The sequence below is a fragment of the Glycine max genome, chromosome 5, assembly GCF_000004515.6.
Source record: "Glycine max cultivar Williams 82 chromosome 5, Glycine_max_v4.0, whole genome shotgun sequence".
In the NCBI taxonomy this organism is placed as follows: Eukaryota; Viridiplantae; Streptophyta; class Magnoliopsida; order Fabales; family Fabaceae; genus Glycine; species Glycine max.
The window spans coordinates 16043388-16058644 of record NC_038241.2 but is presented as its reverse complement, the minus strand read 5'-3'; the positions used below and the strand labels follow the sequence as shown (position 1 = coordinate 16058644).

At 36.0% G+C, this 15257-nt stretch overlaps 1 protein-coding gene across 1 annotated transcript; it reads left to right on the top strand.

Moving 5' to 3' along the window:
• Nucleotides 1-388: 388 nt before the first annotated feature.
• On the top strand, nt 389-6016 carry LOC100796935 (mitogen-activated protein kinase kinase kinase 5). Its single transcript, XM_003525650.5, has 10 exons — nt 389-1161; nt 1717-2370; nt 2453-2540; nt 3226-3288; nt 3391-3554; nt 3735-3810; nt 4263-4322; nt 4397-4522; nt 4882-5091; nt 5172-6016. The coding sequence occupies exons 1-10, from the start codon at nt 848-850 to the stop codon at nt 5319-5321; spliced, it is 1905 nt and encodes a 634-aa protein (XP_003525698.1). The 5' UTR covers nt 389-847; the 3' UTR covers nt 5322-6016.
• The last annotated feature ends 9241 nt before the right edge of the window (nt 6017-15257 follow it).

Sequence of the window (15257 nt, the reverse complement as noted above, 5' to 3'; positions counted from 1 at the left end):
TTTTTTTATCTATTATTTTAAAAGAAAAGTTTGAAGTGAAAATGAGAAAATCAAACGTAATATAATTAGGTCAGAGTCACACAAATCCAAGCTAATGCTGGTTGCGGACAACTCGCGAACTCCGTGGGCCAATCCTGCATAGTCCACGGGTTAAGCGGGACAGACCTAAAAAATATGACATAACAATAAATCGTTTAAAAAAATTGGTTTGTAATCTCCACGGGTCGCCCTTGGCCTGTTAACCCACCCCTAATAGTCAATTTGATCTTAGAATAGATGATGATGCAAATTATACCGCGTAAACAAGTTCAGAAAGGAAGTGTTAGTTAATTATTAAGGGTGGCGTTGGTTTATTACCGAGCGGGGGAGGCTAAGCACGTAACTAGCGTATCTAAAATAGCACAATTTCACACTTTCTGTTGGTAAAACAACAGTTTTGTTGGGGGGACAAAACGAGCTAGAACTTTTATTTTCTCTGTTCTAACAGAGAAAAAGATGAGATGAGAGAGACCTTGACTTAGTTAAAGAAAAAAAAAAAAACAAGGGTGCAACATTTTGACTTTGTGTGAAGGGGGCTTTTGTTTTTAAGCCTTCCTCTTCGTCTCTAAAGCCATCTTCTTCGATCATCGTTGTTGCAAAGAAGTAAAAGCAATTGAAGAAGGGAAAAAACAGTTCTCTTTCGTTCCTTAATTTCAAAAACCGCGAAAAAGTGCGAAACGCAAAACGATGGCTGTGGTGGTTAGCGATATGCATTGCGCTCCGAAAACGACGTCGTCTCTGCGAACCGCATTGTTATGAACTGAGGTTTGTTACTTTGTTTTGGTTCTGTGGTTGAAAGGCAAAAGCCATGAGGTGGTTGCCCACGCTTTCGTTCTCCCCTTCGAATTCTTCTTCATCTTCTTCGTCGTCTTCTTCTGCCTCCGCTGCTTCCGCCGTGGATCACCGCCGGAAGGCGTGGCTCTTCGGAAATTCGTCGAAGAAGCGCGCCTGCCACGTCGGCGACCACGACGAAGATGCACTAGTTTCTTCCCCCGGCACGCCTCAGCAGTTGCCTCTGCCGGAGCTCTCCGCCGCCGCCGTGCTCCGTCAACAAGACGGTGAGTGCCGCCTTCCCTCGCCCAAGGACGCTGCACCCACCACCACCGGCTTTCGGATGAGGAGGTTGATTTTTCAATTTTCCCTTTGTTTTCTTCAACCAATTTTTTTTAAATGCTTTTCAATTGTGTTAGGGAAGCTGCGTAGTCAATTCAATTATCATTGATATCCATCATTCCTTAATTTTGATTTGCATATTTTTTATCGTTTCGGATTGGATCATGAGATGCCATATATTTGTGCTTGTAAATTGAAAGTTTATGGCACTGTTTGCATAAACTTTTCTATAAACACTTATATGAGAAGAAGGAAAAAAAAGAAGATAAAATTAATTGAGTTTCTCTCGTAAGTTAAACTCAACTTATGCATCTGAGTTTTTGGAGAAGTTAGATCAGTGATCTTCTACAAAAGTTAAGTGCACAAGTTGATTTTAATTTATGAGAAAAGCTCAATTCATTTTACATTTTTTATTTTCTTCCCCTATAAATGTCTATGGAGAAGTTTATTCTGACATGATTGATTATGCATTGTGGTTTTGTACTGTGCCTTTCCATGTGTTTGAGGAAGAGATTTCAATGGTGAGTTTGTTAACCTATTTGGCTGAATCTTGTAATGTAACAGTGTTTTTGCTAGCCAAGAGACAAGAAGAAATATGGAGCAGGCTGAAACTAGGTCACCGAGAATGGTGCAGCAAGATGCAAGTGGTTGCAGTGAGAGTGCTCGAGATAATAGTAATAATAACTTGGTGAATGTCCCTCGTAGGAGGAGTATTTCAGGTAGTTCTTCTGCAAGTCCTTCAATGAGTCCTCAGAAAACAAGGAATGGTGATTTTGTGCCATATTATTACACGTATTCCAAAGGAAATCAGTTCTGGTCCGCACCAGAAATGCCTTCTTGTGAAGCAGGGTTGCTACCTCCTGCCTTCTTTGATTTATCCGCGTTAAGCACAGAAGCTTCCCTTTCTCCCAACTCCCATCAAAGTCTACAGATGAAAAGTTCCCAGAAACACACCAGAACTTTTAGTGGACCTCCATCCCCCATACATTCCATGTTACCACTTGAGATCTCAACAGCACGCCATGAAAGTAATGCTCCTCCTGTCGGTGTTCACCCATTGCCCCTGCCTCCTGGAGCTGCCTTGACCTCACCGCCTGCTGCTGCTACCTTTTCCCATGCCGTGGCTAAGTCAGAATCGTTCCCAATGAAAAGCCAATGGAAGAAAGGGAAACTTATTGGGCGTGGGACGTTTGGAAGCGTTTATGTCGCAACCAATAGGTATGTAAATGTTTCGTGAGTATTTTAAGATCTTCTGTTGTCTCTTTTCTAAGGCTCTGAAACAGATGCTGCTTCTTGACAGGGAAACCGGAGCATTATGTGCAATGAAGGAAGTAGAGTTATTTCCTGATGATCCAAAATCTGCAGAGTGTATAAAGCAGTTAGAGCAGGTTGGTTGTCCATTACTTGCTTTTTACCACTATCTAATTGGCAGCTGTGTAAGATGTACAAACTGTGTAGAGTGTTGTGTGTCATGTGTTTTTTTTGTTATCACAGTACATATCATATTTGTTAATAGGACTTTGTGGGATTTCACTACAGAAATCTGTGTGGCAAATAGTCAATTTCTTTGGAATAGTAATTCTCTTTCCAATTCTGAATGAGAACACATTTTCAGTCGCTTTGAATTCTCTTATTATATAAGAAAACTGGGAACTGATGGCTGCATGATTAAGAACATCTTATAATTCTGCTCAGCAAATTTGCTTCTGAAATGTTTTATCATGAAACTTCTAATAACTAATGCAGCTGCTTTATAATTGTATTTGTAATTAAAATTATTTTCTTGTTGAACAGTTAAGACACTCAGTTCAGATTGACTAGTCTATTAATTTACCTTTATTTTTTTGTTCTATGCCTTGGCTGATATCATATATTTTGGAGTGATGCTCCTAAATTTCGTTTCTGTCCATTATAATTGAATACTTGATGAGGTTATCTCTATTTTTAATGGCTTGGCTATATATATATATATATATATGTATGTATATATTTTATCCTTCCCCAATAATTTTGAAGATATGTTATTTCTTATATCTTCTTTATCCTTCTTATTAATTTATTCTTTTTCTCCAGGAAATTAAAGTTCTTAGCAATCTAAAACATTCAAACATCGTACAGTATTATGGCAGTGAAATAGTAAGCAATCTCCTACTTCAGAATTAGCTGCTCAAGATTAATAATCATTATTCTGTAACAGCCTTAAAAACCTTCTAACATCTTTGGGTTATGTGTTTGCAGGTTGAGGACCGGTTTTATATTTATCTGGAATATGTTCATCCTGGTTCAATTAATAAATATGTCCGTGAACATTGTGGTGCCATAACAGAATCTGTTATTCGGAATTTCACTCGGCATATTCTCTCAGGGTTGGCTTATTTACATAGCAAAAAAACCATTCATAGGTACATTCACCAGCTTGAAGTGCTTCATACTAACTTGAACTCAACCTTTAGAATGATGCATATGCAACTACTTCGTTTTTGTTTGAAAAATGATTATGTTTTCTAGAATTTTAATTCATTTTAGATTTGGAACTTTTTGTAACATGTTTATTTATTGTTTGTTCTCATGTATGCATATAGGGACATCAAAGGGGCTAACTTGCTTGTTGACTCTGCTGGAGTTGTTAAGCTAGCTGATTTTGGGATGGCTAAGCATGTGAGTTCCAAGTTTCCCCTCTCTTTGATTTGCATTTTCTACTCTCATTCCTTTTGCATTGCAGAGAATGGTTCTCTTATTCCTTTGAGTCTTTGTATTTCTACTTGTTAATATGATTATCTATTTATTGTTGAAAAATTCCCAAGAAGAAATTGGCATTAGAAACACATGCCGTAAGTTAAAAAACTGAACATTATTGCTTTCAAAATTCCTTTCTCTTCATTGAGCTTAGCAATTTTATCACCACTTAAAGCAAATTCAGTTGTTTCTGAATAAACTTCTAGCATAATAATCAGGTACTGCATGAATTCTTTTTCAATTTCATTGCTCTAGTAAGTATTTTCAAGCTTTGATGCTTATTCTGTGCTGTTGAATTCTGGTGTTTCATTAAGTTTAATCTGTACATGAGGTGTTTCATTAAGTTTATAACTTGGGATCTTTATGTTGCACAGCTTACTGGGTTTGAAGCTAATCTTTCTTTGAGGGGAAGTCCATACTGGATGGCTCCAGAGGTATAGTTTTACTCTACATTACCCTGTAATGTCTGTCTCGCACATTCCTCACTAACACTTCGATTCTCATACAGCTTTTGCAGGCTGTGATACAAAAGGATAACAGCCCTGATCTTGCTTTTGCTATTGATATTTGGAGTTTGGGTTGTACCATCATTGAAATGTTCACTGGGAAGCCTCCTTGGAGTGAATATGAAGGAGTAAGCACCTGAAAAAAATTCTCATTTGTATCTTTTCAACTTTGTTATTCTCTGGCTACTTCAATAACCATATAGTTTAAGATTTCTCACTGGTAATAGAATTCCAATGGTTTTCAAAACTACTTATTTAGACATGGTTTTATATCTGCTTATATGAGAATGAGATTCTGAAGTTTGGTACTGGAGGATAATGTGCCAACTTTTTACTTATTTTGGCAAACCTCAATTTAACAACCAGCTAAGGCATCTTTGAGCCAACTTTTTTCTGTTTGCAACTTGTGGATTTGCCAGAGATGCTGTATGCATATGGGTCCTTTATTTTTTAGCTTGCTAAATAAATTTTTTTTCTAATTATGCAGGCTGCAGCTCTGTTTAAGGTTATGAAGGAGACCCCTCCTATACCTGAAACACTGTCATCTGAGGGTAAAGATTTTTTGAGGTGCTGCTTTAAGAGAAATCCAGCAGAGCGGCCAACAGCTGCGGTTTTACTAGAACATCGATTTTTGAAAAACTCGCAACTGCTGGATGTTTTATCTTCCACCCAGCTGTATAATGAAACAAGCTTCATGGTAAATACAACCGTTGTGCCACTTTTATATTTGTCAAACCATGCTATTTATTTGGTATTAAAATTTTCTTTTGTTTGCAGGACAAACCACATACTCCAAGTAGGCAATCTGAAAATAGTTATGATCAGTTGTCAACCCCCTGTGCAAAGATTGCAAAGGGTAAAGCTGCTGAGAGGCGAGGATTTCTCATTTCTTCGTTTGATATTCTCCCTGCATACTTGGACCAATAATGTAATCCTGTTTTCGGTCTATCTTTTTGGCCTGCCACGATCTATTGCCTGCTTTTTATGTGCCATTCTTTTTCTCTGCTGAAGTTGGGAATCATCTAACAATAACTTCCGCATAGCAGGGGTGTCATAGGGTGTTCTTTTACTTCCTTCTACTCTTGAAGCAGTTCCCATGTTGTAATGTACCGCACACACATTCCAGTACCTTTGATTGTCTGTGACTGTCAAACGAAAAACAAAATATGATCTTTAAAAATGACTGTGCTGAGGGAAGTTTTCATCATTTATGCCAATGACAGGGCCCCATTGTTGTACTATAGTTTTCAGGGACGCTCAAGTAGAGACTTGCAGCTGTTGCCATTATAGGTTCTCTTTTGCTTAGGTTTTTTTTTTTTTTTTTTTTTTTTTCTGAGGAAAGAAAGTGAAGAGCTTTTTCATTGTGTAAGTTATGCTGGACGAGAATATAGCAGCAATTTTAGAATAATATTATTATACTAACTTAGAGCAATGAAGCAATTAACCTTCTAAGGTGCACATTTCTACCTCCATCGATATTAGGATGAAGTGAATAATACGTAGACATTAGTGTGCTTCCCTCTTGGTTTCGTGGGGATTCTGATTTCGTTGCTTATGTTAGATGTGCCAATACACCCCAGATGTGTTGTAATTGTAATAAAGACTCTCAAAATTTTGAGTTACAAAAATTGTATTCCCACATGTTAATGCCCATAATGTGGAAGAATAAATTGTTGATACCTTTTTAGAAGTGTATCTTGTTAGATTTCAGCTTAAACAAGCAAGTCTACTAGAATAAGTAAAATTTATCGACATGAACTATAGGTTTTGATATCATGATAAATTTCAGTTTAAAATCAATTAACATTAAGTGAAATTATCCAATAAATATATAAGTTGCACCTCAAAAATTAGGACAAGGATGTGGGGCTTCTTAATATATCTTATGCTCTTCTTTCGTGCTACCTCTGCCCAAGAAGGCTATAGACAATGTTGATACATAAGTAAATAAGGTTTTCTTCTTTCGTTTGCCTTTTTGTTAGGATAAGTTTCATGATTGAAATGTTCACCCCAAAAATAAATTGGGTGATTTTTGTCGAGATAGCAGAATGACAACGGGCAAAAAGTAACAAAACTACTCATTATAAAAACTTCTGGCGATTTTAATTTAGTCTTCAAATTTGGCACCTCCAAAACATTCAAGTCCAAACAACTTGAAGTGACAAAATAGAAACGAAAACGGTAAAACAAAGACAAAAAAGTAACACAGAAAATTAAAAATTTATTTATACACGTAATCATATTGTAAAATATGAAAAATTATAAATAAGTCGTTTATCCTTAATTTTGAAGAAATGTAATGATTTAAAAGAATATAGGCGAAAAATTCATAAGATTTTTTTATTTCCTTCTTATCTTCTGTCCTTTTGTATCAAATACAAGTTTGTACGTGACGTAAAAGGAGAAAACATAGAATGCAGAAAGAAATCTATTTGTAAAATAAATTTTATAATCTCAGGGTTTACATTGTAAAATAAACTTTTGAATTACAAACACAGTTTTTTTACCATTTATTTTCTATATATTAAAACAAGGTTTAAATATGTTTTTCTCTTTATAAGTTAGCATTTTTTTTTTCATTTTTGGTATCTGTATATATATGTTTGTTTCTCTAATTGTAGTTTCTCTAAGTTAGTGTTTTTTTAATTTTCATTTCTGTAAGTTTTTATTCATTTTTTGTCTTTATAAGTTTGTGTTTTTTCAATTTTAATTTATTCTATCTTTTTTATTTATAATCTCCATAAGTTTACCCTTACAATGATCAAAATTGGAAAACTCAAATTTACAAAAATTAAATGATCAAAATATCTTAGAGGGACTAAAATTGAAAAAACACAAACTTAGAGGACTAAAATTAAAAAAAAGAATTACAAGAATAAAAAATGAAAATGCTAACTTATAGGGATTAAACATAAACAAAAACTTGGTGATTTTATCCAATATATTTTTAAAGTAGAAGATATTTGTCTCTTGTCTAGAAAAAAAATAACTATTATTAGTGAACATGTAAAAATCATATAAACCAAATAAAAATGACAACTTACTGATTGTGTCCTGTGAATGTGATCTGCATCATCCGTAGCACTCTTGAGTGGGAAAAAAAAATAGAGGAAAATTCCATCATTAATTTTGGATGCATCACCATTTATGATAGCACAGATATAGTATCGTTTTCTCTCCACAAAATGAAACGAGTGCCGGTTATTAGTATGACTTTGATCTTAACATACAGAATCAATCAGATGTACAAGTAGCGTAACTATATATTCACCAACTCAAACTGACTCAGAGTCCAAAAGGATCATCAATCAAGCGTTACTTTATTTTGTGTTCAAGCGCTGGACCAATTAATATCTCGATCAGTTCATACCTTGTATTATTTTGTGTGTAAATTAGAGTATTTCTCTGTTGAAAGTTGATGATTAATTTTTTGATGTACTGAAATTTATTTTAGGAATTGACCTCTCTTAATATATGTTTTTCCATATGAATGAGAGGGAAATCGAACCCATAATCACATGATTAAGTGGCAAAATTATCTACGAACAATGACACCATATTAATACCTTGTATTATTATTATTATTTTATTAGTCTTGCATGAATCGCGTTAGTGTTTGTGTGTGCATTAAAATGCCTTGTAAACATGATACTATTATAACTTCGTATATACCAAATTGAACAAAATGGTTACTAAGGAGGGTGGTTTGCGTAATTGAAGAGTTGACAACTTAATCGATTCATATTAAAGATCTTGTTACGGGTTAGAAATTGTTGTTTTATAATAGTATTTAATTAATAACATAAACATTATTATGATTGTAATAATATAACCACAACATGAACTTAAACGTACCAAAAACAATTATATTTTATTAAAGATAATATTATTTGAGTCAGATAAAATTATTATAAGCAATAAATTTTTTCCTTTACGTAGTTACATATTTAAAACATAAATTAAAAATAAATTAAAATAACCTACATCAGTACATCTATGCGTTTGATAATTCACCGTTAATAACATTATTTTACATATTATAATAAATATAGGACTTCTATGATATATATGTGCAAAATGTGACAAGTCACCATACGGTTGGAATACAGGACAATCACGGGCCAACAGTTAGAGTCAGATTGTAGTCATTACTTGGTAGGATACATAATTGTCTGAGCTAAATAAAAGTATTCAAATTCAAGTCATTCTCATTCACACACACACAAAAAAAAGGATTTTATCATAAATTCATTGAGTTTTTTTTTTTTTTACTTATTATCTACCCTTTTAGGCATGGATTGAAAGGTAGTTTTTTTTTTTTTTACTTCACAAAAAGGCATGCTGGATGAAGCCATTCAAAGCCATTGTATGAAAGAAATTAAAAAAAAAAAAACCAAATTAATATATTGTTTCAGTGTGTGTGAAAGCCCCATAAATCTATTAATTTGTCGTTACCCGCAAAATGCAATGCTTATTAATTATCTCTTGCTTTGCTAGCTGATACATGAATGTAATACATACTCAATTATCATACGGATAGGTCCACAGAACTGATTCAAATGGCACTCAGTTTTAGAATTTTCTGCTTGAACCTCTCTCCCATGATGCACATGACTTATCCTGCAAGTGTCTTACTTCCTCCATTCTAAAAGTATAGATACTTTAACATTTTTGTTTTATTTCAAAACTATAAATATTTTAAAATCTAAGACTAAATTAAAAAAAAATCAACTATACCCTTGTTTATAATTATTAGTGTATTGAATATTTTTTTTATTCAAAATAGATATTAATTACTAACCACTCATCAAGAAAAATGTTCACTTAACTTTCTAGATTTTCCATTATCCAAATATTTATGGTAACAGTGATTCCACGTTAATTAAATAAGAGTATTTTAGTCTAAAACTTTATCAATTAATATTTTTTATACTACTACAAAATCTAGATTTAACATCGTTAAGTTAACATCGGTTTTTGATAAAATCGATGCTAACAAAAATGCGGTGGCAAAATGATAAATAAGGAGACTTTATTAATATTAGTTTTTTAAAAAATCGATGTTAACACAATATGTTAACATCGATTTTTCTGAAAATCGATCTTAACAAGAGCATGGTGGTAATAAATTTGATTAATTAATGTCGTTTTTGAAAAAATCTATGTGAACTAGTTGATGTTAACATTGTTTTTTTTTTTAAAACCCGATGTTAACATTAATTCATTAATATCGGTTTCATCAAAATCGATGTTAAGTTTATAACGTTAACATCGGTTTTTTCAAGAAAACCGATGTTGTGCTATTGATAAATTAAAAAACCAAATTATTTCCGCTGCACGCACTCAATTTGGCAAACCCTTTCTCGATCCTCCTTCGAAAGCTTTAGTTCCTCATTGTCCTTCGACAGCTTTTCCCCCTCGTGCACTCAGTTTGGCAAACCCTTTCTCCATCCTCCTTCGAAAGCTTCAGTTCATCATTGTCCTTCAAAGGTTTGTATTCAATACATTCCATCAAAGCCTCCTTATTAGTTTTCTGTTTGTCTTCCACTTAGTGTGACCCTTATGGAATTTGTGGTTATGTTCACAGTTGTGACCCTTGAAGTCACCCTTTCTGTGTCATTGAAGCTTTAGCTGGGTCGTCTCTCACTTGAAGGTCTGCGAAGCAACGACGAAGCATTGCATCTGTCAACTTTGTGTTAAGGGTAAGAACCCCTGTCCGTCAAGTGTTTAAATATTTAGTCTTGACTAGTGTTAGTCGATGAACACAACTAACTTTTGTGTATAAAACCTATGTATATTGTATCAAACTTTCCCAATTTATGGTTGTTTTGTAATACTATAAATACTTTTTGTTAAATATAGGTAATAGATAATTTATACTTTTGTTTTGTGCGTTTAATAATCAATTTCTCTCAATTTCAGGTTAAATAGGCAACTTTGGCAAAGTGTTGTTTTTCACTCGTGGCAAAGTGCTAACAACTTCCCCAAATTTACAGTTTTGCTTGTCCTCAAGCAAAAGAGAACAACTCACTTGCCCTCAAGTGACAATGACATGCAGTGACTATGTACAAAGGTGTATGCAGCGAAAGTTACTGATTGCATGATAAGAGAATGGAGTAAAATGCCCTCATCACTTGTCTTTCACAAGGTATGCAGTTATCCAAAGAGAAGAATAAAATGTAACCTGAACAATTAGATGGAGCTGATCATAAGACAAATATTAAGGAAAGTAGCTTAAACCACAGTCTCACGGCTACTGTTTCACTCAAGCACAAGTGTTTAAGCTATTCATTAATAACAACTAGCAGAAGGTCCAATCTTTGCATTTCATCTAATGTCATCAAGTCAGAAATGTATAAACAAAATCATAAGGACTTTCTCAGGGTTGTAGTGAGGTTTGGCTACAAAAATTCATTGGTTTTTCTAGGATTCAAAGGTTTAGATTCTAAGAGAGCACAAATCCTTGACTTATTCCAATGGTCTTGTATTATACCAGTAGCTTTCTCACTATCTTTTCCTCTCAAGTTGCTTTTGACCTTATTGTAACAGCACAATTTATTCTTTTTTTTTTTAACATACAACTTATTTGTTGTGTGTTCTGATGCTTAACCTTTTTCTTTTCATTCGAATTGACTTCCCTCCCCCAAATTTAGAGTAATTTGTCTTCAACCATATGCTCTCCTAGAATCTAAGCAAGGTATCAAGAGATATTTATTTAAGTTCAGGGTTCAAATTTTTGACAATATCATTCAGCTCAAAAAGGGAGCAAAGGATGCAATTATCATTTAAGGTAAGTTGTTTGGTCAAAAGAGCTTGTGTATGTACAATCATGGCTTTCATCATGTCTTCATTTATACATTTCATTCTAAAATTCAGAGATTCATGCAAAGATTATCACTCACAGCTAGTCATTCACTCACAGTTTAAGGTCACACTCTCACCGGTTTTGGTTCAAGCTTTTCTTTCACAATCAATCTGTCTACTGACTAACAATTCTAATTGCAAGTTCACATTCTTGTTCTTTCTTTGTCTAACATACACATTTGCTCAAATTCATGAAAGGAAACACACATCTCATCTTAAGCATGCATTCAATTTAAAACAAGGCATACAACCATTTTCACAAAATAAATAAACTACTTCGCTGCCATTCCATCAAAAATTAAGTTAAAATGTTCACGATGCTTCAAGATGAGCAACTATACTACTCATGCACAAGATTAACAAAAAGTAACTAATGTACTAACATCAAAGTTACACTAATAATTCAAAAAGCACAAAAAATAATCAACAAGAATTTAAAAGTCATGTGATTGGTTCTGGGTGTCTTGTGTTTGAACCTCCTCCTCGTCAGTCAAATGCAGTACAAGAGTAGATACAAGAGAGGTGTTCGGAGACTGGACTGGTGTGGTTTGATCTTCAGGTGTTGAAGGATTTGCTGCCTGCTGTGGAGAAGTGGTGTCTGCCATTGGTGTCGGAGGCTCTGGAGTGGCCTCAGGAGACTTTTCAGGAGTGGCTGCGGCTTCCTGAGTTACAACTACCCTCCTCTTCCTGATCAAGGGCTCAGGAGTGGAAGACTCTGATGACTCATCCGCTGGCTGATGTGGTACCTGAGCGGCGGGATCCTCGTTGTCCCTGTGAGGAGGAGGCCGAGTCCTTGGCCAGGCTACCCATTCATTAAATTGCTCTACTATAGGGATGGAGTCTGGAGGTGCTACCAGTTGGAGACTTTGCAGCAAAATAATCTTCCCCTGATGTATGCTTCGAAGCATGGCTTCGAAACGTTGAAAATCTGCAGGAGGTAGGGTAGAAGGAGCTACTGCAATACGAGCTGGAGGAGGAGCTATTGATGTAAAAGCTAGATGAGGAGCTGTTGATGTAGAAGGAGCCTCAGCTGGCCTTGCCCTTGGTCTTCTGGCCCCCCTAATAATAATTGTTGCATCATTAGGGTTCCAACAATTCTTCCTTATGTAGGCCAAATTAATGACCGGGCTCAGACGTTCAAAGACAAGACTGTCGGAGGCAACTCTTCTGGTCCTGCATAAAGCTGTGATAAGAGTAGGAAACTGATGTAAGCTCCGTTGGAGCTTGTAGGCCTAGGATCTTCTTCATCAATGGATTCCTTTGCTTCTTGGAAGATGAATGGCAACATAATGGAGAAGGAAGAGAGAGAGGAGACACCACTTCAAGGAGAAGATGAGTCTAGAAGAAGCTCACCACCATAGGAGGCCATGGATAAGAGCTTGGAGGAAGAAGGAGATGACTGAAGGGAGAGGAAGAGAAGAGCATGAAATTTTGTGCTCTAAAAGAGCTCTGAAATATGAAGTTTAATTTTCAAATGATCAAAGTTGAAAAAATGCACACACATGGCCTCTATTTATAGTCTAAGTGTCACACAAAATTGGAGGGAAATTTGAATTTCTATTCAAATTTCACTTGAATTTGAAATTGAATTTGTGGAGCCAAATTTTGGAGCCAAAACTTCACTAATTATGATTAGTGAATTTTAGCTATGGTTCAGCCCACTAATCCAAGATCAAATCCAAGATTCTCCACTAAGTGTGCTTAGGTGTCATGAGGCATGTAAAGCATGAAGGGCATGCACAAAGTGTGACTATATGATGTGGCAATGAGGTGTAGCAAGCAAATGCTCACCTCCCCCTCTAAAATTTAATTGGATTGGGCTTCTCCCAATTCAATTAAATTTATTTCCAACCACACACATCAAATATTCACTTAATTCATGTGAAATTACAAAACTACCCCTAATACAAAAAACTAGTCTAAATGCCCTAAAATACAAGGGCTAAAAAATCCTACATTTCTAGGGTACCTTATCTATATTATGGAGCCCTAAATACAAGGCCCAAAAATAATGAAACTTTAATCTAATATGTACAAAGATAAGTGGGCACATACTTAGCCCATGAGCCCAAAATCTACCCTAAGGCTCATGAGAATCCTAGGGCCTTCTCTTGCATCTCTGGCCTAATCTTCTCGGAGTCTTCTATCCAATGCCCTTGCAGGGTAGGATTGCATCAGAAACTCGAGTCTTGAGGAGTTAGACTGGGCCATAGAAGTAATCTGCCCAGAAATGAGGGCTCTGACATTCATGTCTAGTTGAGTAACTAGGCCAAAGATTAACCTAGCTAGATCCATAGTCAGATCCGATGTGTGGGAGGTCAGAGCCAGGTTGGTGTAGGATAGGACACTCTAGACCTGAGCAAGGGTGGTTAGATCTTTTCTGAGGATCTTCCCCGGGTGACCTTCAGCATTTAGAATAAACCCTCGGCCGGGTATGCACAATGCAGCCTTAATTTCCCTCCTTGCACTCATATTGAACAACACAAGTAAGCTTCTTAACTTTGTTTATTTTATTTTCAAATTTCAAACTTTAGGCTAGTTAACTTAGTAGTGTTAGGTTGAATTTATGTTAATACTTAATTCTGTTAGGTTAGTTGTTCGTTAGACTAGCATTAGGGTTTTATTATGGATACAATGTGCTTGTTTTGATTAGGGTTAGATGGCCTAATAAGGGCCTAAGTAGAGGGGTGAGAAGCCCCTGCTTTTTCTAGAAATCGCGATGAGTGCGCTAAGCGCCTTGCTGCGCTAAGCGAGTTCATCGTTTCTGTTGAACATCTAGATTTCCATATGAACTCGCTAAGCGTGGCCCTATCCTGCTAAGTGCGTTCATCTTCTCTGGTTGAAAGTTCAATTGCTTATGAACTCGCTAAGCGCGTCTGTGTGCTAAGCGAGTAATGTGTTCTCAGACACTTAGAAATTTGTGCTTTGTGGTGCGCTAAGCGTGCCCTGTCACACTAAGTGCAATTATCTCTCTATTTTGCAAATTGTTGGAATTGGGCTAAGCTAGTGCTATTCAGTAGAGTAGTTGCGCTAAGCGCAAATCCTTATCTGTTTTGAAAATTTGTGGAATTGGGCTTAGCGAGCCTACTCGCTAAGCCAATTCTGCAGAAAAAATTGGATCTGTGTTCACTCGCTAAGTGCGTGGCTATCGCACTTAGTGCTTGAGTAGATTTTCCTAAGGCGCACTAAGCGAGTCTTTTGCGCTAAGCGCCCAGTCTAATTTTCAGTTTTATTTTCTGCTTTTTAATTTGAACAAATTCCTGGCTAATCTTGTGTTTTAATTCTTGTGTATTGCAGATGGCTTCCCATAAGAGAAAAGCCATAACTTCAGTGTCTCAGGCCGGTTATGATAGATCAAGATTTATATTACAGGAGGCTTGGGACCGTTTCTGAGATAATGTGCTGGCCAGGAACATTCTCCCATGAAAGAAATGTCAAGCTGTATATCACTGAGTTTGATGATTTCAGAAGAGAATTGATTAGAAGAAACTGGCATAAACAACTGACTAACTTGACTGAGGGAAGCATTGATGTGGCAATTGTGAAGGAATTCTATGCAAATCTATATGTCCCTGAGGACAAGTCTGCCAAGCAAGTTAGGGTTCGAGGGCACCTGATAAAATTTGATGTTGATTCCCTCAACACCTTTTTGGAGACTCCAGTGGTTGTGGAGCAAGGGGAGAGCTTACCTTTTTACTCCTGCTTTGCTAGACTGAGGCCTGATCCTCAGGAGCTTGCAGCTCGGTTGTCTATCCCTAGGAGGGGATTTGTTCTTAATGTCGAGGGTCTACCATGGAAGTTGTTGAGGAAAGATCTTACCACTCTGGCCCAAACCTGGAGTGTTCTATCTTATTCTAACTTGGCCCCAACATCCTATACTTCTGATCTTAATCTGGATAGGACCAAGTTAGTCTACGGGATTGTAATGAAGATGAACATGAACTTAGGATCACTTATTTCTAGTCAGATTTCACTCATTGCTCAGTCTAATTCCTCGCA

Excerpts from the sequence above, each read along its gene's own strand:
- LOC100796935 (XM_003525650.5), top strand. The coding sequence starts at position 848 with ATGAGGTGGTTGCCCACGCTTTCGTTCTCCCCTTCGAATTCTTCTTCA. Across the intron at positions 1,162-1,716 it reads ACCGGCTTTCGGATGAGGAG|TGTTTTTGCTAGCCAAGAGA; the intron begins GTTGATTTTTCA and ends GTAATGTAACAG. Across the intron at positions 2,371-2,452 it reads GTTTATGTCGCAACCAATAG|GGAAACCGGAGCATTATGTG; the intron begins GTATGTAAATGT and ends GCTTCTTGACAG.